The sequence below is a fragment of the Ascaphus truei genome, chromosome 5, assembly GCF_040206685.1.
Source record: "Ascaphus truei isolate aAscTru1 chromosome 5, aAscTru1.hap1, whole genome shotgun sequence".
NCBI classification, from domain to species: Eukaryota; Metazoa; Chordata; class Amphibia; order Anura; family Ascaphidae; genus Ascaphus; species Ascaphus truei.
The window spans coordinates 135,108,512-135,132,433 of record NC_134487.1 but is presented as its reverse complement, the minus strand read 5'-3'; the positions used below and the strand labels follow the sequence as shown (position 1 = coordinate 135,132,433).

General features: G+C 40.5%; 1 protein-coding gene and 1 long non-coding RNA gene across 3 annotated transcripts in view; one reads left to right on the top strand and one right to left on the bottom strand.

Moving 5' to 3' along the window:
- Positions 1-2,804: 2,804 nt before the first annotated feature.
- LOC142495423 (uncharacterized) overlaps positions 2,805-23,922 on the top strand; it is a 50,528-nt gene continuing 29,410 nt past the window's right edge. Inside the window, exons 1-2 of the long non-coding RNA XR_012801734.1 lie at positions 2,805-2,865; positions 3,069-3,129. This is a non-coding gene — a long non-coding RNA (uncharacterized LOC142495423). The remainder of the gene's footprint in view (positions 2,866-3,068; positions 3,130-23,922) is intronic.
- The window catches only part of LOC142495422 (uncharacterized), a 74,800-nt gene continuing 67,118 nt past the window's right edge, over positions 16,241-23,922 (bottom strand). For both annotated transcript variants that reach the window (XM_075600911.1, XM_075600910.1), the window contains 2 exons: positions 20,824-20,899; positions 16,241-16,436 (listed from right to left, as the gene is read on the bottom strand). In XM_075600911.1, coding sequence (XP_075457026.1) covers positions 20,840-20,899 — 60 coding nt within the window. In that variant the 3' untranslated portion in view covers positions 16,241-16,436; positions 20,824-20,839. The remainder of the gene's footprint in view (positions 16,437-20,823; positions 20,900-23,922) is intronic.

Here is a 23,922-nt window from a genome sequence, read left to right as displayed (position 1 = left end):
GTATGCATACAGACAACAGGAAACGGCAGTGGAAGAGTGGTTATATGGGCTAATATGATGGGTAATATTGAAGTAATTGGGAAATGTAACATGACAAACATAGCACACACAATCTTGAATACTATAGAACAAAAGGTTGGGTGGAACATCTTGGTTTTGGGAAAGAAATGTACCAATGGTTGATTGAAGCCGACAATCTGAAAGAAGTGATTGACAGAGGTAACAAAGAGTTAGGACAAGCCAAGGTAGTCCTAGACCACAATACTAAGGAATTGTTACACATACGAATGGAATATGAGTCACAGGACATTTCCTGGTGGACATCTGTACTACAGAAAGGACCAAACAAGGGAATAGGTGCAGGTATACTACATTTTATGTTGCACCCTATAATCGTACTCTTTTTATCTATGATTTTAGTTTTTGTTATACTTCTGTATTTGTACTGTAAGTTGAAAGGTTTGGTGGGATCTACTCGAAATCTTATAGCGGACGCACATGAGACTCGGAGATCTCTTGTATTCAGAGGAACAAAAGGGTAGTTCATTAATGCAGGTTCGTTTATGAACTAAAGGGGGGACTGAAGAATGGTGTGATATTAACTAGACAAAAGAAAGCCAAACCTGAAACTCATAAAGAGATATAGTATGAGATCTCTTCACATATTCTGAAATACAAATATATCTTGCACACTATTCTTACATGTATATCTAAAACCAGAGAGACGCCATATTGTCTCTTTATAACTATCTGGTACATATGAAGTTAAAAAGGGAAAATGGTTTTATTAAAAGAAATATATCATGCTAAAATGTATGACCATTAAGAGATAAAATTCTGGGATGAAGTTCAAGCATATCAGAAGAAAGAGATAATTGGAAAAACAGGATATTGCCAGGTATCAAGAAAGGTTAAACGGGTTAAGAAATAATGAGGATGAGACAGAGTAGGAATGTATGACACAATTTGATGAGGAACACCTGGAAAAGTAACACTTTTGAGAAAAACAAGTACTTATTTGGCTTTATCGGAAATCCGATAAAGGGGTATAAAGATTTGGACTTGTGGGAGGAGACTTCAGATTTATTAAGAAGCTGTCAGAATTATCATCCTCTCGTTAGGATTTACAACTGCCTATAATTGAATAATTCTCCATCCATACCTGTGCTAAGGATGCCTGTATAATTTGACGCTGTGATGCTGTACTCTGAACTTGTCTCTGAATAAATCTGGGAGAGAATTCGTTCCGTGTTCTTATTGACTAAGGTTGCTACACCTTAGATACCAGAACCTCTACAAAGAAGGATCTTCATCCTCCATCCCTGCCATTCTCTCCCACATCCCTGCCATTCTCTCCCCCATCCCTCCCATTCTCTCCCCCATCCCTGCCATTCTCTCCCGATCCCTCCCATTCTCTCCTCCCTCTTCCCTCACATCCCCCCCTCTTCCCTCACATTCCCTCCCACCTCTTCCCTCACATTCCCTCCCCCCCTCTACCCTCACACTCCCCCCCTTCCCTCACACTCCCCCCCTTCCCTCACATTCCCTCCATTTTCTCTCCCCCCATTCTGCCTGTTGCTCCCCATTCTGTGTCTGCCTCTCTCTCCCCATTGCTTATTGAAGTGTCATGTGACCCTGCTAGTTAAAAAATAAACACAATTCTGCACATTTAATATAGTGGGATTTTTTTCCCATTTTTTTTTTTATTAAATCAAGGGTGCGTCTTAGAATCGATGGCGTCTTACAATCGAGGAAATAGGGTATTTAAAAAGGGTTTCTTCAGCACAACATTTCCAAAAATCACTCACAAGACCCACAAAGGTTAATTTGCATAGGTTCAGACTAGTTGGAGGGGAGGAGATATTGTGAATGTTGGACAAGATGGATACATACATTAAAGACACTCCACCAAAAAGGTCTAAATATAGATATTGATTTGGGAGCCTTTTTGATTAAACATTTTTGAAATAGGATCACCATTTTGCCAGCAGTCTTTGAGAATCGCAGGTGCTCTCTCATAATCAATATCTGTTCCCCCACACGCATCCAGCCAAATATATATGGCAATCTAATCTCCATAAGAGAGTATACCATCACTCTAGGTTATAACATCACTATGGAGTTCATGGTATAGGCATAAGCCCCCTATCACCAGCTTATTGCCAAAAAAGCCTACAGTAATTCAGTAAGCCCCAATAAACTATCGATAAGAGCAAAAATCGCGGGTTTTTTTTGCCGAAAATCAAAATTGCCAAACGCTCGGCGATAATCCACTTTTCGCCGCTCATCACCAGCTTTTCAAACTCGCTGTGTTCTAGTAGTCCCGATCAGCTTATCGCAGCTGATCGCCACTCTAGAATTGGAGATTTTCTCTCCAAATCACCTCGCCACAAAAAGTTGTCAAGAAGGTGGTGAGAAGCTGCCGATGAGCGACGAGATGGCAGTTAGAAAAAATCAGGCATTTTTTCTGCATCAGATTGATACCGGGGTCTCCGGAGCTGATATCCATTGATTTCAGCACCGTAGACCCTAGGCCCACTAGGGGAGACCGCTAGGCTCCGTGGGCATCCATGTGGTCCCCACAGGCGTCCATGGGCCCCAACGTGGTCTATGGGTGTTCCCACGGGTGTCTGGGGGCTCTCGGGTATCCCCCTAGTTCCTCCCCGCAGGTCTCTGTGGTTAATTATTTAATTATTTAACATTTCTTATTAATGTCTTATTCTACAATAGTACTGTATTGCCAAAATGTACTACCAAAATTTTGTAGTCACTGTTTAATTCTTGTGTTCATTCATGTTTTCCAGGTTTAACGGGCTGATTAAAGCACTGTGTTCATGCAGGAAACACATTCATCAATACTGCCAGGTAATGTACTGTACTTTAATTCACGCATCTACAGTACGGTATGTACCATTTAAACATGTAAATGACACAGCAATAAAATGTCAGTTGGCGGTTAAAGAAGATTTTCTTATTCTTATTCTAGTACTGTATTTAAAAAATGCAAATATTCATAAAGGTATATATGTAGTCATTGTTTAATTATTGTGCACATTCATGTTTTGCAGATTAAGCGGGCCGATTACAACACAGTGTTTGTGCAAGAAGCACATCCAGCGACACTGTCAGGTAATGTACAGTACAGTATTTAATTTTTGACAGAGATGCATGTGCAGGAATTCAATGACACTGTAAGAGTGTCAAGGGGTCAAAACTTCCTTTACAGGGCAGGAAACTTCACGGGTGTCGGATTTCATACCTGAACTGGGAGGTGTGCACAATGAACTCCTGATTAAGCAGAGATAAAAGGCAGGAAGCTGCCAGAGACAGAGAAACTGCTTTCCGAGAGAGAGAGAGAGAGAGAGAGAGAGAGAGAGAGCGAGAGAGAGAGAGAGAGAGAGAGAGAGAGAGAGAGAGAGAGAGAGAGAGAGAGAGAGAGAGAGGAAGTGACATTTCTCCCAGCCAGGAGAGAGTCTGGCTGTTCGGACCCTAGGACTGAAGGAAGCAGGCCTGTGGTGTCCAGCTGGGAATCACACCCAGGATAAAGATTGCTCCCCAGAACCGGCGTTCCTGAAGGAATGAAGGAGTGACACAGAGACCCTGTGAAGGAATCCCTGCGACATACCAGATCAGATCTAAAACTATACTACTATGCCTAAAGATTGTTTTGTTTTCAAACAATAAGACATGTTTTGGGGCTAACAACATGCTTAGCTGACAGCCCATTAGCTATGGATCTGCTTGTGTAGTTAGTTTGCCTAACTGGAATCAGATTTTGTTTTATGATTTGTTTTGCTTAAATGGTTGGTTAACCAGGCTCAAGGAATCATCAACTTTTTCTCATCTTTTTCATTGCAATCTCCTTTTGAATCCACATCTTCATCACTGGATATTCCGCCATTCCAGGAGGACTCCGCCAGTCCCTATAGGCTGCAGGACATCTTTGCTCCCTTCGGAATTGCAATTTCCCTCCTGGGAATGGCAGAATTTCCAGTGATGAAGACGTGGATTCAAAATGAGACAGCAAAGGAAAAAGATGAGAAAAAAGTTGATGATTCCTTGAGCCTGGTTAAAGATGGATTGCAAAGTGCCAAGAATTACTATTATCTCATCCACATACAGTTGGTTAAAGAACAAGAAGCTGACTGAGCTACAGAGCAGTCTGTCCGCAGCGATCGCCAAGTGTGTAACTTTGAAGAATACAAAGCGTCACTTGCAGAGCGAGGTACAGGACATGAGGACTAACCTTGAGCGGTCAAATGCAAATGCATCTGCTGCCACCAGGGATAAAGAGGTAAAGGCTGAATTGGATGTCTTTTGAAGGAGATTCACCGTCCCACTGCAGGGCTGCATTTATATGATTATGCCCTTGAAGAGGTCGGGCAAAATCTAGAGACTGTAAGAGAAGAGAAGAAAAACCAACAAGAGAAGGTTTCAGATTTGACTAACCAGGTCAGTGAAGGAGATTAGAGCTTCACCAAGCAGAAAAGGTAAAGAAACAATTGGCCCTGGAAAAGCAAGAAATGCAGCAAGCACTGCAGAATACAGAGAGAGAGTAATTCAAGGAGAACGTGTCACCTTGGAGCAGCGCACACAAGCAGAACAGAAGCTGCATAGCCAGCTGCAAGGTCAGCACGTGTCTGCAGGAGGCCAATGAGAAACAGGCAGATTCTGAGGAGAAGCAGCAAGTGCTACAGGATCGTCTGAGTACCCAGTTTGTCCCCACAGAGCAGCATGACGAGCTGAAGGCCACACTGAGCATAACCAGAGCATTTCTAGAGGAGGAACTTAGAGGCCAGGTAACTCTGTATGAGAGGGAGCAGGAGGCGGTCCAGAAACTGGAGCGAGAGCTGGAGGAGCAGAGAGGCTGCTCCATCCCCAAAAGTCAGTACGCCAAAGAGAAAGAGGCATGGAAAACTGAAGCTGCTGTGACCCTAGCGGCGAAATCGGCTGAGCTCCAAAATATGACGAAAATGGCGATGCAAATTCAGAGGTGGAGACCGTAAGTAGAGAACTGTAAGATGCGCTCAAGAAATAGAGGTCTCTCGCTGATGAATTGAACCTAAAAGTAGGGTTTGGGAAACTAGAGGAGGAAAATCAGCATATCCGTTCAGCCTACAATGAACAGATATCTGGTTTACACCAGGCACTAGAAGCAGATTGTGTGAAAATGAAAAACTTCAAAAGGGAAGTGGAAGAGCTAAAACTGGCAGCAAAATCAACATCCCAACAGCTCTGCAGGACGACAAACTCAAATTTACACAGTAACTGGGAAAAAGCAAAGAGGAAAGCTCAGTACTCAATAGTCATTTGCTAGAGATGGAAAAGAGAGAACCCTTAAGAAAGCATTTGAGGAAGAAAAAGTTTCTCTACAGAAATCCGTAGCCATCATCAGTGCCTTGATGACGGGGAAAAAAAAAGCGATCAAAAGACAGACATAAAATTACTGTGCTACAGAGAGAGAAAGAGTCTACAAAAACATTTCGGCCCACAATTAAAACGTTGGAGTCTAAAAAGGTGAAGCTAGAGAAAAAGGTTACAAACCTAAAACAGACACTTGGGCCACAGGAGTCCATGGAAAAAATGGGCGTAGAGAAGTGAGGCTCTGCCGACCAGTAAAGTACAGGTGTCTCCATTACAGGAAAAGGTATTGGCCTTGCCCAAGCATCTGTATCCCACAGAGACTAATGCCCAGGAAGACAAGGGTACAGTGAGAGCTGGGGACACCGGGGAACTGCAAAACGAGATTGCAAAGTGAGAACTGCTTGAGAAAGCACAAACTAAACCTCCAGTTGCCCAGCAGGCAACACACAAAGGCATGAATGAAGAATAAAAACCAAAAGAACTCTTATCTGATGAAGCTGAAAAGATAGAACGTTTTCTGGAAATGGAGGTAGAATCTGCTGCTTCTGTGTTGAGTATATTGGCTGACATGAAAGAGGAGGTGCGAAATACCGTTCTGCAGGCCTAGAAAGCACGGTAATTGCCATGCAGAGAACAACCGACTGGTTGTAGTAAAAATTGGAAGTCAAGGAAGAAGAACAAAAGGGGTCCAAAAGACTCCCACGTGAGGCTGAGCTGTTTCCCGAGAAGGGGGGGGGGCATTTAAATGGCCGAGTGTGCGCGGGGATACACTCTGAGGGGGAAGGTATGTAAGGGAGTCGAGGGTTAAACTGAATGGGTGTCGGATTTCATACCTTAACTGGGAGGTGTGCACAATGAAATCCTGATTAAGCAGGGATAAAAGGCAGAAAGCTGTCAGAGACAGAGAGACTGCTTTCCTCCAGAGAGAAAAAGGAAGTTAAACTTCTCCCAGCCAGGAGAGAGTCTGGCTGTTCATACCCTAGGACTGAAGGAAGCAGGCCTTTGGGGTCCAGCTGGGAATCACACCCAGGATAAAGATTGCTCCCCAGAACCGGCGTTCCTGATGGAGTGAAGGAGCGACAAGTAGACACTGTGAAGGAATCCCTGCCACATACCAGGTAAGATCTAAAACTATACTACTATGCCTAAAGACTGTTTTGTTTGCACACAATATGACATGTTTTTTGGCTGACAACCAGCTTAGCTGACAGCCTGTTAGCTAGGGATCTGCTTGTGTAATTAGTTTCCCTAACGGGAATAGGATTTTGGTTTATGATTTGTTTTGCTTAAAGGTACAGTGTATCCAAGGTTTTAATTTGTCTTTTGGTTAATAAACCAATCCAGTTAAGGTTAACCTCAGTCTATACGTCTTACTGCCCTCGCTTACAGGCCATTCCATCACAGACACACATATGCGTTTCGAGCAGGTTCCATAGAGACACGCATGTGCAGAAATTCAATGACTCATATGCATTTCACCCAGGTTCCATAGAGACGTGCATGTGTAGAAACACACATGTACTGCACCACATGTAATTCGTGCAGTACACTACTGTATTTATGCGTGATTAATATAGAATATTCTCTTTTTACAGGTGAAGATTTGAAAGAAGAGTTTAGAAATTTGAATTATTGTATTCTTCATAAAGCCAATTACTGTTATCTATATTATCATACTTCATATGTTATTACATTACTTATTTTAAACTACTTGATAGTTATCTCAAGATTTTAGGGGAATAAGTGGTGGGTTACATTTTAATAACATTACATACAGTATGATATATCGGATCATACGAAAATGAATGTGAATAAGGGATGGTTACTTTGCATTTTGATTTTTAAGACAAAATAGCAATCTAGAACCTACTATCATTTTTGACCGGTATTGCAGATAAAATTTAAGACAGGCAAGGATCATACGGCGGACATACGATTTGTCGTGATTCGCTCCCCAGCTTTTGACATCATTCTAGGGTTGCCTTGGATATAACATCATAATCCTTCCATGGATTGGACAGAGTCCCGGCTCATTCACTGGAGTCCTCGCTGCCTGACACCTGCTCGGTACTGATCCATGCTCTTTTAGGGATTACCCTACCGCTGAAGGTGACACCGTCGGATCTGCCCAAGATCTATGCCACCTACCGTGATGTGTTTGACAAGGTCCAGTCCAATGAAATACCATCGCACCGGTCCTTTGACTGCCCCATCAACCTATTACCTGGGACTGTTCCTCCCAGGGGTTGCTCCAATCCGCTCTCCCTTCCAGAGACCCGTGGCATGAAGCTGTAATTCAGGAAAACCTTCAGAGGTGCATCATCTGGAAGTCGTCTTCTGCCAGGGTTGTTTTTATCTTTGTAAATAAAAAAAAAGATCACTACGGCCATGCATCAACAACCGGGGCATAAACAAGATCACATTAAAATCCTGTACACGTTACCCCTTATCGCTGAACCGTTCAATCGGTTGCCGGGAGCATCCATTTTCACAAAACTGGATTTATGAGGAACCTACTACTTGGTTTGGATTCGCCAGGGCAACGAGTGGAAAACGACATTCAATACTCGTGATGGACACTATGGGCCTCATTCAGAAAGCCTCGATAAGGCACTTATCGAGCACTTATCGACCAAAATGGCTACTCGTATTCAGTAAGCCTCGATAACTGCTCGATAACAGCCTGTATCGACGCAAAATCTTATGATCCAAAGAAAATCGCCAATTGAGCAGCGATCAGCCGCTTATCGACCATTTTCGGAAGGATCATAAATTTGTGCGATTCAGGTACCCGCAAGTCGGCTGTCACCGCCTATCATAGCCTATCACAGCCCTAAAAGGCGATCTTCTCCCCAAATCCAATTCACCTCAAAATTTTGGTAAATTGGTGGGGAGATGCCTCGATGAGCTGCGATATGTCTGGACTTAGAAAAAATCAGTCCTTTTTCCTGCCTCGGATTGATGCCGGGGGGCTCCGGAGCTGATAGCCATTAATAGCAGCACCGGAGCCCCCCGGCATGTATCCGATGCAGGAAAAATGCATTTACAGCAACTTCATTACCTTAACGACTAACCGCTAAGGTAATGAAGGGGTTAAACACCTGTGCCAGGCTTACTGTAAGAAACATACAATACAATACAATACTGTGGCTAGCGAGGGTGGGTAAAGGGGGAATTTGGCCCTTAGTGGCTGTTTAGGCCTTGCGGGGGGGTTGCGGGGGGGCTTAACCCCTTCATTACCTTAGTGGTTATTACTGCTAAGGTAATAAAGGGGTTAACCCAACTGCTACCCACCCGCATGATCTAGACACCCATCCTTAGGGCTAATACCCCCTTCACCCATTGTGAGGCCTAAGCACCCACCCCGGACTGACTCCACCCTGGACTGACTATACCCACCCTATACCTATTGAGTAGCATAGTGGTACATCATACCCATATAATAATAATATGGGCATGATAAGCCTCTATAGCACTCAATGGGCACCCTAATTACAATACTTTAATACACAAGATACACAATAATAAAACATAACTAAACTCCAAAAAAAACACACTTCACTAAATAAAAACAGTAGCCAGCTAATCCAATCAATACAAGCAATAACAACATCAACAATGAATTAATTAAACAATTAACCAATCAAATCAATTAATTCCTAAAACAACTTAAAATGAATAGTAACACTAACCAATCAAATCAATTAATTCCTAAAACAACTCAAAATGAATAGTAACACTAACCAATCAAACCAATTAATTACTACATTAATGACTTTAAACATTAAAATAGAAAAAATTCAAACAATATCTGAAATAACCATAAAACGCAGTAGCTAACATAATACAACATTAACTACAAACTAACACCAATCTCAAACATTGTATTACCATTAAGCAGGAAAACAAACAAACAATGACATCCACACATTTCTGGTGCCTCCTTTGACGCCTTGGAGGACATTGTTCAGGCACAGTAAGAACCCAGAGGGACCCTTACCCTTTTCACGTAGGGTCTTGGAGTGGGGTCAAAGCTCCAAGAGAGTTGGGCATCCTGAAGAGAGGACTGCTGTGGATTTGGAGCAGACATTTTGGTGGCCCGGGATCTGGAAAGATGTGAGGACTTTCGTGACTGCTTACCCTGTCTGTGCCCAAACAAAGATGCCTAGAAGTTGTCTTACAGGTCTGTTACACCCTCTCCTGATTCTAGACCGTCCGTGGTCCCACATATCGATGCACTTCATCATGGAGCTACCCTTTACATGTGCATTACCACCATCCTAGTGGTCGTGGATCGTTTTTCTAAACAGGCTCACTTTTTCTAAACAGGCTCACTTCATCCCTTTGAAGGGCCTTCCCAACGCCGCCACCTTATGCAAGGTGTTTTTCCGGGAGATTATCCGACTTCACGGGGCACCACAGGTCATTGTTTCGGATCAAGGGTCACAATTCATCTCCAATTCTGGTGGGCCTTTTGTCAGCAACTCCATGGTTTGCTGTACTTGAGAAATGCGCCAAGCTTGAGCTGGATGCAGATGGTCACACTAGTGACGGGGAAGAGGATATTGCACGACGTGTGGAAGAACTTGTTGCCAAGAGAGTAAAAGAAGAGTTGGAGAAACGGAACGATAAGCTTGAGCAAGAAATCCTCAGCGAGCGACTGAAGGGCGCCAAGCTAGAGCGAGTACTTGAAGAGACACTGTTCTACTACACAGTTTACAAGGAATTTGTCACAGGAGTTCTCTTCAAACACGACTACACATCATGGCCACAAAATATTTGTGCTTCAAGTCCTAAGTACAAGAGATGGGTGACATTTTTTTTCTGGATTTGGATCCGTCGGTTCCTCTGGAACGCGGATATCAGAGGCAAAGAACAATCCGTTACGAGAGAGAAAGACCGAAAGGCAGACTGACTGACTGAACAAGAGAGAGAGAGAGACTAATTTCTAATTTATTAGCAATCACCAGTTGTGTATAGATATACCCTCAAATGTCCCTCCAAAGCCTGAGCTGAAAAAGGAGCACACCTTTGGTACCTGGATGTGAGATATGCTATTGGTTATGCGAACATATTTAAATGAGTCCCATCTCACACTTCCTCAAAATGATTTCCTTACCAACTATATAAAGTTGATAGTAAGCCTAATGCACCAACCTAATGACTGGGATGGTGTTAGGACCAAAAGGACTAGAAACCACAACCACTACTTTTGTAGGCCACAGCTCTAGCAGTGTGAGCTAAACCTGCTGATGGATAGCATCACTGTCACAGCTGTGCTTGACCTAGTTTTTAATTGTGTCTCAGAAAACGTGTTTTATGTAATCTCTATTAGAACATGGAGAGAAAAGGCAATGCTTTAGCAGAACTACTAACGAGCCCAGGTAAGACTAGAAAAGGGTTTAAAAGGCAGGAAAGGGAACTTTTTCTCTTTCTCTCTTTGATCTGAGTACAGACCTCATGTGTGTGTCATTGACATATTGTTATACCAGGGCATGCAGACCATATCTCTGTGTCCTTGATGCCAAGGGACACCAGATCAATACAGTATAGACATCTACAGATGTCTATGGACTTTCATACGCTTGGGAAACTGAGCTTTGGCCTAGTAAACCTCATCCTTTATATTACTGCCCTGTTTTTTGCTGCACCTTGACTGTGTTTTTTTTTTTTACATTTTGGTGAAATAAAAGCCTATTACTTTTCCCAAAGCAAGTCTCCTGTTTCTACCTCTACATGCACCTCCTAAAGGTCTATCCATCTAGGTCTGACTTACTAACCCCAAAGCCCGCTATTTGCCACAGTTTCATATTCCTTTTGTGAGTACCTGTGGATAATTTGATACATACAGATGTATCCAGATCGGATCCGCCACAGCACATCGTGCTGATCACTCTTATTGTTAAAAATCTTTATTCGCCATGAAGGAACAGACTCCTCCTCGATCAGAGGTGTTGATATAGTATTGAACCATAAACTTCAGGAAACTGGCTTCACCAAGGAGTCTTACAAACCTATGATGAGGGAATTGGGGCAGTTAAGCATTATTTACGGAGTGAAGTCTTGAGTTGTGATGAGCATTCAAAACTGTTTCTACTTAGATTATTAACAATTATCTTGAGGACACTTTTTTCAATTAAATACAGGGTACAGCGATAGGTCCAAATGGGGCACCTGCCTACACCAACATGTTCATGAATCTCTTTGAAGATTGATATGTTTATTCATCACAGTCATATAGAATACGTTGTCATATGTGCGTGCCCTATATCAGTTATATTTTAGTAATGTGGGCTGGGAGTGTTGTGCGTTTAGAGGATTTTTTGGTATACTTTACATGAACTTCTACTACATAGAGTGCAAACTATTTGGAATCTAAAGTATATGTGAGGGCAGGTAAGCTGGAGACGGATGTATATGAAGGAAACCGATTGCAATAATTTATTCTATTATGAACGCTTTCATCCCAGGCATGTCAAAACCAGTCTCCCATATATCCAACAGCAAATGGTAAGTGATCCCTCATGTAGAATAGAAAGATCGCAAGAGATGAGGGTTACATTTCGATATAGAGGATATGATGACAGTGTACTAGATAGGCATAGAGATACTGTAGGCAAATTAGATGGGGACTACAGTATTTTGAGGAATAAACATAATAACGAAAATTGTGAAAATAGAGAACAAATTACTTTTATATCAATTTATAATCCACTGAGCACAAGGATACAAGGAATTAAAAGAAACCTTTGGAAGATCTTTGAGGTTGATCACTTACTCCCACTGAATTTTAAGGAACCCCCATTATTTTCTTATAAAAATGATCAAAGTATGCAAAATAAAATAATGAGCAGAGACTGGTACAGGGAAGCAGAAGAAGCAAAGATTTCTAACTACTGGGGACATTTCCATGCTTGGCATGTTCACATTATGATAGTGTAATTAGAGGGACTAAATATAAAATTAGAGATACTACAATATACTTATAATTCAGACTGTGTGATTTATTTGCTAAAGTGACCATGTGGTTTGATATACATTGGGGAGACCACACGAGTTGTTTAAAAACATATTGGGGAACATAAAACAACTATAAGGAAGGAATTACTCAATTTGGAGTCATTACATTTTCTGATTGCTAGACATTTTGAGTCTGCTGGGCATAATATTAATTACAATTTCAAGTAATTGATTATCTACCCCAACCTATAAGAGGCGGAGATATATTTACAATATTAAAACAAAAAGAAACCAGATGGATCAATAAACTAGACTGTAGAGTACCAAGCGGCATGAATGAGGCCTTTTAGTTACTACACTTCCTATAAAAAGTGTGGGGACAGTGTAGAGAGAAGGGATGGAAATAGAAAACCATTTCCCATAGTTAAACCAAGTGGTGGCTAATATCTCCATTGATAGTGCGACATCAGACATGATTAAAATATACTAAGACAGAGTGGTTGGCCAGGGAATAAGTTCCTCTATTTTGGATAGCAGTATAGCCATGTAAGGGAGGGTATATGGTAACATCAATTTTGACTCTTTGCACTCTCAGAGATAAAGTTTGATAGAGATTTCCCCCCAATATATACAGTATATATTTGATGCAGTGGGTTCTCCACAATGTGTATGTTTTACTGAATTTTGGTTCACTGCTGGGGTTTTGAATGATTTAGATGACGATCATTCTTTTAAAAATTGGAGCATAGATAGAAAAATGATTTCATGGTGATTTGATGTTTTTTTTAAGGATGTCTTGTTTTTCCCTATCCCCTCTAGCATAATAAGGATCTGTGGGATAGGTGGGGGCTTACATTTTATAGGGACTGCTATCTTGGTCCGTGTTTTTATGTCCTGTCATGTTTTTCCTCTCTTTGTCTAAGAAAAGCTTTGATTTTTGATTTTTTTCCATTTTTCCCTATTACTGATTTTGTTAACACTGTATCACTGTCCCTAGATTGGAATTGTCATATATTTTATTTATATATATATATATATATATATATATATATATATATATATATATTAACCTTAACCATATTGTTTGTTTCATATAGTTTTTTGTAAGAGTTTCAGGGTACAGTATATTGTCCAATTAATAAATATACATTTTTTAACTTTCAACTTTGAGTACTTCATTCCATTGTTTGAAATAATGTAATATGCCATTAAGCCTATGCATATGTTATAAGGAATGGTTGTTTTTGCATATAATTAGCTTTGTGGATCTGGCCCTTAAAGGGACCATATAGGCTAAGCAATAAATTTAACTTTAAGAATTTTTTTAAGATTAGTTTGTTAATTGCTTTCAGTTTGTTATAACTAAAGTGTTCTATATACACAAGAACTTATACATTAGTATATAACATATCTTTCCCGACATTTCCTCTCAAATAAAGTTAGGTCCTCCACCAAAGCCATATGAAGATTAATATGTTTAAGGGTTCCAATCCGGGGTTTGGCTGGAACTTGCCCTTACATGGCTGTAGCTGCCATCTTGGTTCCTGACAAACCCCTCCCTGAACTGAGTAATTGGCTACAGCTTTCCTGGACTTAAATTGCAGTCTCCCTTGTTGCTGCCTGCTGCGCAGCTCTGCATCTATTGGCTCTCCTTGCTATTTAGGGTCAGACTCTCTCACAAGGAAGGGGCTGAGCATAATCATTGTAACCTGTGCTTGTCACAAGCTTTGCCTGTTCCTGAGTCCTTCCCTCTGCTGAAGCCTCTGTTGCTGAATCCTTCTTTGTTCCGGAGTCCTTGCTTATGCTGAAGCCTCTGTTGCTGAAGCCTTTTCTGTTCCTGAGAACTTCCCTATGCTGAAACCTTCTTTGTTCCTGAGGCCTTCCCTGTGCTGAAGCCCCTGTTGCTGAAGCCTTCTCTGTCCCTGAGGCCTTCACTGTGCTAAAGACTCTATTGCGGAAGCCTTCTCTGTTGCCTCAGCTTCTCTGGTGCCGACCCCAGCCTGTGACCTGACCATCACTCCTGTGCCACCTGCCTTGACCTCCTGCCTGGATCACGACTAAGCTGCTCTCTCCTACACTGACCTGGCTTCCCATGACTACGGAACCCGCAATCCGGACTCGGCTGCGCAGCTCCAGGCGTGTGTTTCATTATCCCCACCTCGGTCCTGCGGTCCCGTCCTGGTTTGTGGCTAGCAGCCGTTACAATATGAAGCTGTATTTGCAAGATTTTTCTATGTGCATAAATTACCCTCTACTTTTGACGATGGAGCATGCTATTGGAGTATATTGAATGTATCCCTAATTCTGTAGATTCCGAAGTACTAAAAAATGTCTGGAGTTCATCTTTTTGTGAAGTAATGACTTTCACCACACCACATACAATGTGCATCAGATGAGTCAACTCAATCTGATCTTTACACTGTATCATTCTTTGGGTTCTTGAGTTTTCTACATAAATAGTTTAAAGACACTATCTCCATGTATAGAAAATCAAGGTTGAACAATTTAAAAAGAAAGATTGTCCAACATAAATGTGTGTGTACAACTCAATAAGCATTTTGCATTTTACTTTAGTCTCTTATCGGTATGGCCCACACACTACATTGTATATCTCTCAATAAATGTACATGATTAATCAAGGCAAGCAGAAAGAGCGATATTTGTGCTGCTTCCATTTACTTGTACAATAAGTATCAAAATAATATCATTATACTGTAATACAAACAATATATATATCCACATACTGTACTTGTTCCATGCACACACATCTCCACACATTAACAAGTTTGCTAAACCTGTGCTAACAAACATAAACACATAAGAGGACAAAGAATCCTCCTGAAAAGATCCTCATTAGCTGCACAACAAAGCTAGGAATATTAAGCAGGGTTTAAATACCCACTGCATGAATAATTAAATTAGCTGTGAGGTACAGGTAAGCAATCGCTCCCAGCACTTTGTCCTCTTATGTGTTTATGTTTGTTAGCATCATCCTCTTTGCACCAGCAGGAATTAAAATTTGCTTTATGACTATATGTATATTATGGTGAGCGGTATCTCACAAGTTATGTATACATAAATCTGTGCTAATACTGTATATAGATATCACTTGTATGGTTAGTATATTTATCTTGCAAGGCATCTTATGGAAAGGAATTTTTTGACTCACCTACAGTAAATATACCATTATTTGTGTTGTCATTTGTTTGTATGCAGTTTCACAGTTTGATGTATACTGTATTTGAGTGCACTGTGTCACATTACTAATATTATTTTTAATCACTCACATTTTTTTATTACAAAAAATTATTTTTTGTAACATTTGCTTGAACTCTGTATAAATGCGTGTCTTGTTTTTAAGAGCCGTACTACTTACTGTATATTAAAGCAGCAGTTTAAGCAATATCCTGCATGTGTGTTTTTTTTTTAAATAAATCAGTTCTGTACTATGAGAAAATACTTGTAGCATTTAAAAAAAATGTTTTAAAGACATTTTTTAATGTTTCTAATGTGGGAAGCATTTCTAAAGCGACAGCCCCCTTCCCCTTCTGATAGGCTCTGGCTCTTGAGCCTCGCCCTCCCCCCGGCAGTGCACTAATTGAATCTCGTAACTGCCCAGTCAATCATATTCCAGGATTACATTGCCCAAAATGCTGTGAAAGAACTGAATTAAATAACCCGGAACAAACGATCAATTACAGGAGAACGGATCGATCTGCAGCTTAGCTAATCACTTGTCAGTGTGCAGATTGTATTGATGCACATATTGAAATGGGAAAATATATATTAAAATAAAAAGGCAGCTTGAACTGCAGCTTTAAAACATAAAAAATATATATTTGGACTAACCCACTTGCTAAAAACACCCTTAAAATCAATAAATACATTGTAATATATACGCAATAGAAGGTTAAAGTTAATTTGCAATGCATTTGTTTATTACAAAAGTGATACAAGGGACAGAAATATCATTAAAGGTTATCAGAGAATAAGTTGTATGGGGCATCGGAATAGAGAAGGCAATTCCTTGCAGCAGGCAAGTAGAAGAATAAAGTAATTAGTTGTATATGCGTTGCTGGTTTTCTTCAGCTATGAATGAGATCAGGTGTCCCCTGTAAAAGAAGATTAAGTCCATTAATGCAGAGCTTTGATTATTATGACAGTACTCCTAATACAAAACCCTTGGTATCAATCCCCATTCTAGGGGCAGATATCTGGTAGCATCCTCTGGCATCCTTCCTGACATTTTCAGTGACCATGAAATAGTGTACTGTGTAAGGAAAATTAAACCACCCCAATAAAGCCCTAAAGTTCTCCTCACTAGAACATTTAGAAACTTTAACCCGCAACAGTTTCTGGCTGACCTTACCAACTGCCGATGGCACAGAATCAATTTAATTCCCGACCCTGATTCTGCGTTCGACTATTTCCAATCACAGTTCTTAAAACTCTGTAATACCCATGCTCCACTATGCAGAATAAGGGTACAGGGGGGCCAGATTCCATGGGTTATAACTGACCTTATAGCACTCTACCAGTTCAGGGATGCCTTGTGGAAAAGCTACAAAGTAACTGGCACTACCAAGGATCTAAGTCACTACAGATGTCTGCAGAACATGTGCACAAGGCAAACAAGGCATGCAAAAGCACAATATTACTCTGACAATCTCCTCCAGAATACATCAAACCCAGCTAACTTCTGGAAGGTTATCAACAACATATTCCAGTCTTATAACCATCAACAACCAAAAAATATCACTAAGGGGGATATTACTCTGACAAACTCCACTGACATTGCAAATGCATTCAATGATTATTTGTGGGGTGTGCTACTAACTTATTAGCAAAACGCAACCCACACCACAACCATGAATCTCACCCTGGGAGTACCCTATAGCCACATCCCCTCCCAACACTGTCCACAATTTTCAATTTGGCCCAGTATCCGAAGAGGAGATTACACAAGCGCTCTTCAAATTAAAACTAAGCAGCCAATGGGGTCCTGACTTACTGCAATCTAAGTTCCTAAGACTTGGTGCCCCTGCCATTGCCAAACCAATTGCTTCCATAGTCAACTCTATCCTGTCTGCAGGCCATATCCCTAAGACCTGGAAAACTGCCAGGGTTGTCCCAATCTTCAAAAGTGGGGACAAAAACACTGTCTCAAACTGCAGGCCAATCTCTCTTCTCCCAATACTATCCAAAGTCACGGGGAAATGTGTTCACTCCAAATTAAGCGATTACTATATCAAGACAAATTTCCCTAGCCAATTCTAATCTGGCTTTCGCCCCAAACACTCCACGGTAACTACTCTGCTTAAAGTTTGCAATGAAATCCAGTGTGGCATTGAACGGGGACAACTCACTGATGCAATATTCCTAGATTTTGAAAAGGCGTTTCATACTGTTGATCATGCTATCCTGCTTAACAAACTTCAGTGCTCTGGAATAGGGAAGCATGTTTTAAACTGGTTTCAGTCCTACCTATCAGGTAGATCCCGACATGTGTCCATCTCATGCTCTATGTAACTCCAACCCCTTGGATATCACCTGTAGTGTCCCACAAGGCTCTGTTCTTGGCTCCTACTCTTCTCAGTGTTCATTAATGATCTTCCCAGGAAGGAAGCTTCAATACACATGCATGCAGATGACACAATCCCATATGCACACAGCCATAGCCTCTCTGACCTTGAACACATACTTCAGTCTGACTTTTTGAGACTCGAAACTGGATTTTCCAAAACAAACAGTTTTTAAATACTTATGTGCAACAACTTTGTGAATCCCAATAGGGGTCACAAAAAAGAGTCCTTCTCAAATTGTACTCATGCCTTCAGGTATTCAATTAGGCAATAGTAGCTCAGAGTGCCAAACAGATACATGTTATATCAAGACTATAAGAGCTATGGATAACTCTGGGAGACCCCACTAGGTGTATTAAAAATAATAAAATATTATTAACATAGATGTAGTATCAACAGACAAAGTGAAAAATTATATACAATGTGAATAAAATCCCCACAGTGAAACTGGACCATCTATATACGTGGTATCAGTGGTGCAATAAGAATTGAGGTAGCCCTATAAGGTAGAATAGGATGTTACCCACGCTGATCTAGGCTATCTCGTGCATAATTGCACTAACACTAATATATATTTGCAACTGATATAACAGCGGCAAAAAAAACTTATTTAGGATGTTACCATTGTCAAAACAGCTATATAAAGAAGTAGGCGGTAAATGGTATATAGTAGAGTAAGGTGTTGTCCTTCAATCGTATTTACTGATGGTTATACAGTACTGTACACTGACTTAGTAAAATCATCATAACAAATATCAGCAATTGAAAGTGTAATGATATACCTGTCGTATGATGCTTTGGGAAAGGAAATGGACACTAACGGTCACTACATGGTTGAAGTGTATCTTATTCCCCTAAACCTGTGTACTACATAACATCCCAAATAAACAGTACAAAGAAGTACCACAGAGAAAGCCTCCCAAATTGCAGCGCACTACAGTATATATGCTTAATGAAATGATATAAAACGTAACATTTACTTAGAAACCCTCTAAAATAAAACAGATTATGTGTAAACAAAATACATTCTAAAAAAACAGAACTAGGTGTTGACTGTATATACCTGTCTGGATATGTTTACAGGAAAAGAAACATCTCAAAAAATGAGCAATAATCAAGGACACTGAAAGGGACATTTTTAGCCTCATTATGGTTTATAAAGTTATATTTGCATCTCTAAGGAATATAGAATGACCAAAGATTACAAACTACGGGCAATGTGAGTTTTGTTTGGCTGATTTTGAACCTTTTTTTGTTTATTAATGAATTGCTGATACATTTGTTCAGAATTGTGAGTGTGCAACATATGCATTGATTAGGATTCTAAGTATCATCAGGTTTTGCTTCACAAGAGACTCAGACAGGGTTTTAATTTTAAATGGCTAAAACTGTAACCCTTAATTTAGTGCTGTATGTCTAATGAGCTGGGTGTGTTTATAATCATACCTAAGAGTTCCATGGGTACAGTATTAAGCTGAGCATTGACTCATATGTCACCTGATGCATCTATTAGGGGTAGGTATTTGATGTGTCTTAAACGAGGCACTTACAGGGATTAGCTTCAATGTGGAATTACATTATTCACATGATGTGTACAAAGCTATAATAGATTGTGATACATACAACTGTGACTATGAATCTGAAGCACTAATAGGTGATTAAGAACTAAGGCTGTTTGATAATTTATCTAAACACCGGTTGTCCAGGAACACTTTCACCCTGATCATTGTTTCTTGAGTTTACATACTGACAACTTTATGTCTATAACTATATGATCATTTTTTGAGATGTTTCTTTTCCTGTAAACATATCCAAACAGGTATATACAGTCAACACCTAGTACTGTTTTTTTAGAATGTATTTTGTTTACACATAAGCTGTTTTATTTTAGAGGGTTTCTAAGTAAATGTTACGTTTTATATCATTTCATTAAGTATATGTACTGTAGTGCGCCGCAATTTGGGAGGCTTTTTCTGTGGTACTTCTTTGTACTGTTTATTTTTAATGCTTATATCTCCTAGACTGCCCACGGGTTTTGACAAGGAGTGGTTTTGAGCGGGGCCATCATATTCTTTTACTACATAACATCACATGGTGTATAAACGACAGGGTTAAACAACACCTAATCAGATAGTTTAACAGTATGCAGCTACCATCAATGATCAGACGTTAAGACACTCAAACAGAAGCAACCCTCCTCTAGCACTCAAACATCAAAACTAGCTGAGTTATCTATCATGTGATTTCAATAAAGAGTGCCCGCAACTGCAGAGTTCAGTACCACATCTCGTTATACTGTACAGTATGTCTGCTGCTACCATTAGTGTAACTCTACTATGCCATAGGCGGATGCATGCGATATTTGCTACAGACACGGCTACAAAATAACCAAAAATGATAAATGATCACTGTGTGAACGTCCGCATCATGATGTCACTGCTATGGGTTGCATGCAATGTCACGACGCTGACGTCCACACAGTGAACGGACCAGAAGGAGTCTCCCGGCGAGGAGACGGTTCGTATGGCGTTTGGCCTCCGCGCCTTTTTACTATCATTTTTGGCTAGATTGTAGCTATGTATGTAGCAAATATTGCATGCATCCACCTATGGCATTGTAGATGTGGATTCTAACAAATGTGTATGGAAACTGATTGTTCTTTGTGTCTGAAAAAAAAAATCCTAAATTGTGGATCACTCTTTTGGAGAGTGATGCGAGGAAAACCGCTGACCAAAGGTACCGTCCAAACTGAGGCGGATCCAAATCCGCAAAAAAAAGTGACCCTCTCCAATTACAAGCCATTCTCTCTTTTTGGGTATATTGTAAAAGATCTTTAATATAACAAACTAAATAGCAGTAGGTGTTCAGCCATACCTCTATATTAATAAATATATATTTGTTAGCAGACATAACTTACACTTAGATGCATTTTTCTATTGGTTTAAAAGATCATCATCAGTGTTATATTTTTGCTCAATGGTGACAGGCGTTTCCTACATGAGAGAAGTTTATTTGAAAGAAAAAGTGCATTCTGTAAAGGAAGATTTACTGTGATACAAACCAAAAAAAAAAAATCAGAGATCATCAATATCGTAATTAAATATTTCTTAATCAAACAACAGTGCCTCATATTATTTGCACATTTTACATTTACAGCCGCCTCCCATCTTACATTTGGTTCACAAATCTCTTCCTACCTATGGAGATCTCTCCCACTCAACATTCGTCAAGCACCTTCAATTTCTACATTCAAAGACCAGCTGAAAATTCACCTCTTAAAAGAAGCATTTCATTAAATTATCTACTGACCTTACCTCCCTGACTGCACTTTTAATACTGCACTTTTTACTTTTACTGTGTCAGTATCCTATTGGTGCTTTATAAATAAAATTATACATACAGATGCAATGGCCATTATTCGAAGATATCACGGAGCCGTTTTCCTGTGCGCTGCTGTACTCCACGCGGCCAATCACGCGGTTGCTTTGTTTGAATATCATGGATCCCGTTTTCTTTGGGTCCAATTCTTCACGTTTCCGTGGCAGAAATAAATGAATTGTAATGTGTACAGTACAGTAATGTGTCAATTTGCAGGTGTTTATTAACCAGAACACTAAAATGCCATTTTCTGCACTGGATAAAAACGAGTCAACACGTGTCATGACGCACCATGAAATGGGTATTCCGAGGTATACAACGTGTGATATATTCAAATAACGACCGCTGCATCTGTACATGCACACCCAGGCAAACAATATTCAATGTTGCAAAGCATTATAAAGAATGAAGAAAATAAAACTGATGATATGGTATTTTAAAACTACTATTATTACTTTTATTTGTATTATCATTTTTATTATTATCCACGATTAGAGCATGCAATGTCCCAATGGTGGATTTTCTAAGAGCAAAGCAAGACAAACAGTAAGAAACATAATGAATGTGCAGCGCAGCACTATCAATCAGGAAAAAATAGATACACGTACAGTACAGGGCAACTCTTCTTTAGGCACCATTATAATATCAATGTCGTGAATGTACCAGTTAGCAAAGAGACATTTCAGATCACTGAGGTTAGAGAGAGAGAGAGAAACATGGGAATATAAGCTTTTGGCAGACTTTTAGCCTTTAGTGTGCCCTAATGACATACTTGTTACGGCATGGACCCTTATGATGTACTAGGAATATCATGTAAGGGGTACTTGCTGGCTTTGTAGAGTCAGATTGGGTTGGCAGCTCTGAAGTCACTAGCACAATCTGCATCCAGGCACCTGTAGTATTAAGTAATCGCTTCAGTCGTTGAAGTGCATGGGGTATAGTGCATGGACCCTTGGCACTGCAAAGGTTCATATATTAAATACATTACTCAACTGGGATAAGGGATTTGTGTCTCAATATGTTATATACATTAATTGTTATCATTGTATCTCAGACAATCGAGAAGAGGTAGCACGCAATCCTAGGTGGGTGTATCACTAGTAATACTAGTGATGCAAAAGGTTACCTTTTATTTAAGAAAGGAACATATCACACGGCAAGCAATGTTTCTGGCCCATATATCATGATGAAAGACAGTGTACATGACTGAAATATTGCTTGCTGTGTGGTACAGTATGGTTCTTTCTTAAATAAAGGTAACCTTTTACATCACAAGCCATGTGTGCTGTTTGATACGAATCCGGATATTCTGCTACGAATTGTGAGTGACGTCCACCTTGGATTAAGTGCTGCCTCTTCTCTATTGTTTTGTATGCTTGGAAGTGTTACTACACTTAAAGAGACAAGCACATTTTGGGACCTTGTTCCCTTTCTTTTTCTATCAGTGATCAGGCCTGTGATCAGGCTGCACTTGATCTGTGGTCCACTCGCTCCAAGTGTAGGGCAGGGTGGAAATAATTCATGTTCCATCTGTACAGTATCTACACTTTTTTTTGCAAATGTGCTATTTACTGTCTTCCTGTTATAATTGCTTAGACTTCTCACACCTTCCGCTGCAGCCACAGCATACTATACAAGGCCAGTTGTCACTCTTCAACAGGTATACCCCCACTCTTCATTCCCTTGTTTTCCTGCATCACCATTTGAGTTTGAGGCAGACTGTTGCTATTTCTGTCAGTGTTGATGTCATTATTCTTATATTTCTGTCTAACCAGGTTAAGTTACTTTCTTATGTATTTCTGTCTGTCACTGTCCCAGTCTCTGCCACCACATTAATATATTTGCCAGTTAGCATCTCTGTGTGTGATCACACATTGTACAGTTCTTTAATTATAAAGGATCCAGTAACACATTGCTCTGCCATATAAAGTTTAATAGTTATGTAGCCCTGATTGGTTTTGGGCTATAGGTATGCCCTCCTCCTGGCAGTAAAACCTAGTTAGGGTAGGTTAGCCAGGAGTAATCATGGGGTTTCCCCAAATCCTGCAGTGCGGTGAGTCAGAGAAGGTATTGCAATCAGGCCTTGTGTCCAATCAAAGGCACAGGGGTGGTAATTACTGGATCTGTACTTAATGCACTTTACTTCCTGTATTTAGCCAGTTGCCTCTCCCCCTTGAGAGAGGTTAGTCTACCTGAGAACAGTGTGCAGGGCTCCGTAAACTGTGTGCCTTCCCTCCGGGGAGAGGTGGGAGACTGTTCCCCTTACTCCATCAGGGTGTAAGGGAAGAGCTAGGACTGCTCCTGGTGGCTAGTGGCTGGGAGTGAATGTCCAGGGGCATCCTGAGGGTGAAAACCCTGCAAAGCTGAGAACTGTCTGCTGTGCTGAATAAAGAGACCTGTGTTTTACCATACTTCTGTCCTGAGAGTGAAGTCTATTGGGAAGAAGGTAAAGAGATTCTGCTGCAGAGACTTCTCCCCACATCCCTAGGGGCTGCAAGAGATGGAGGCGCGGTCACCGTGAGAACGATTCGGGCAAGACCCCAGAAGCCTGTCCTGACCATCTCCTATAACTCCATGCGGGAGACTCAGGGGCCCCTGTTACCAGCAGGTCTGCACCACACTACCATAAGTAACCAGT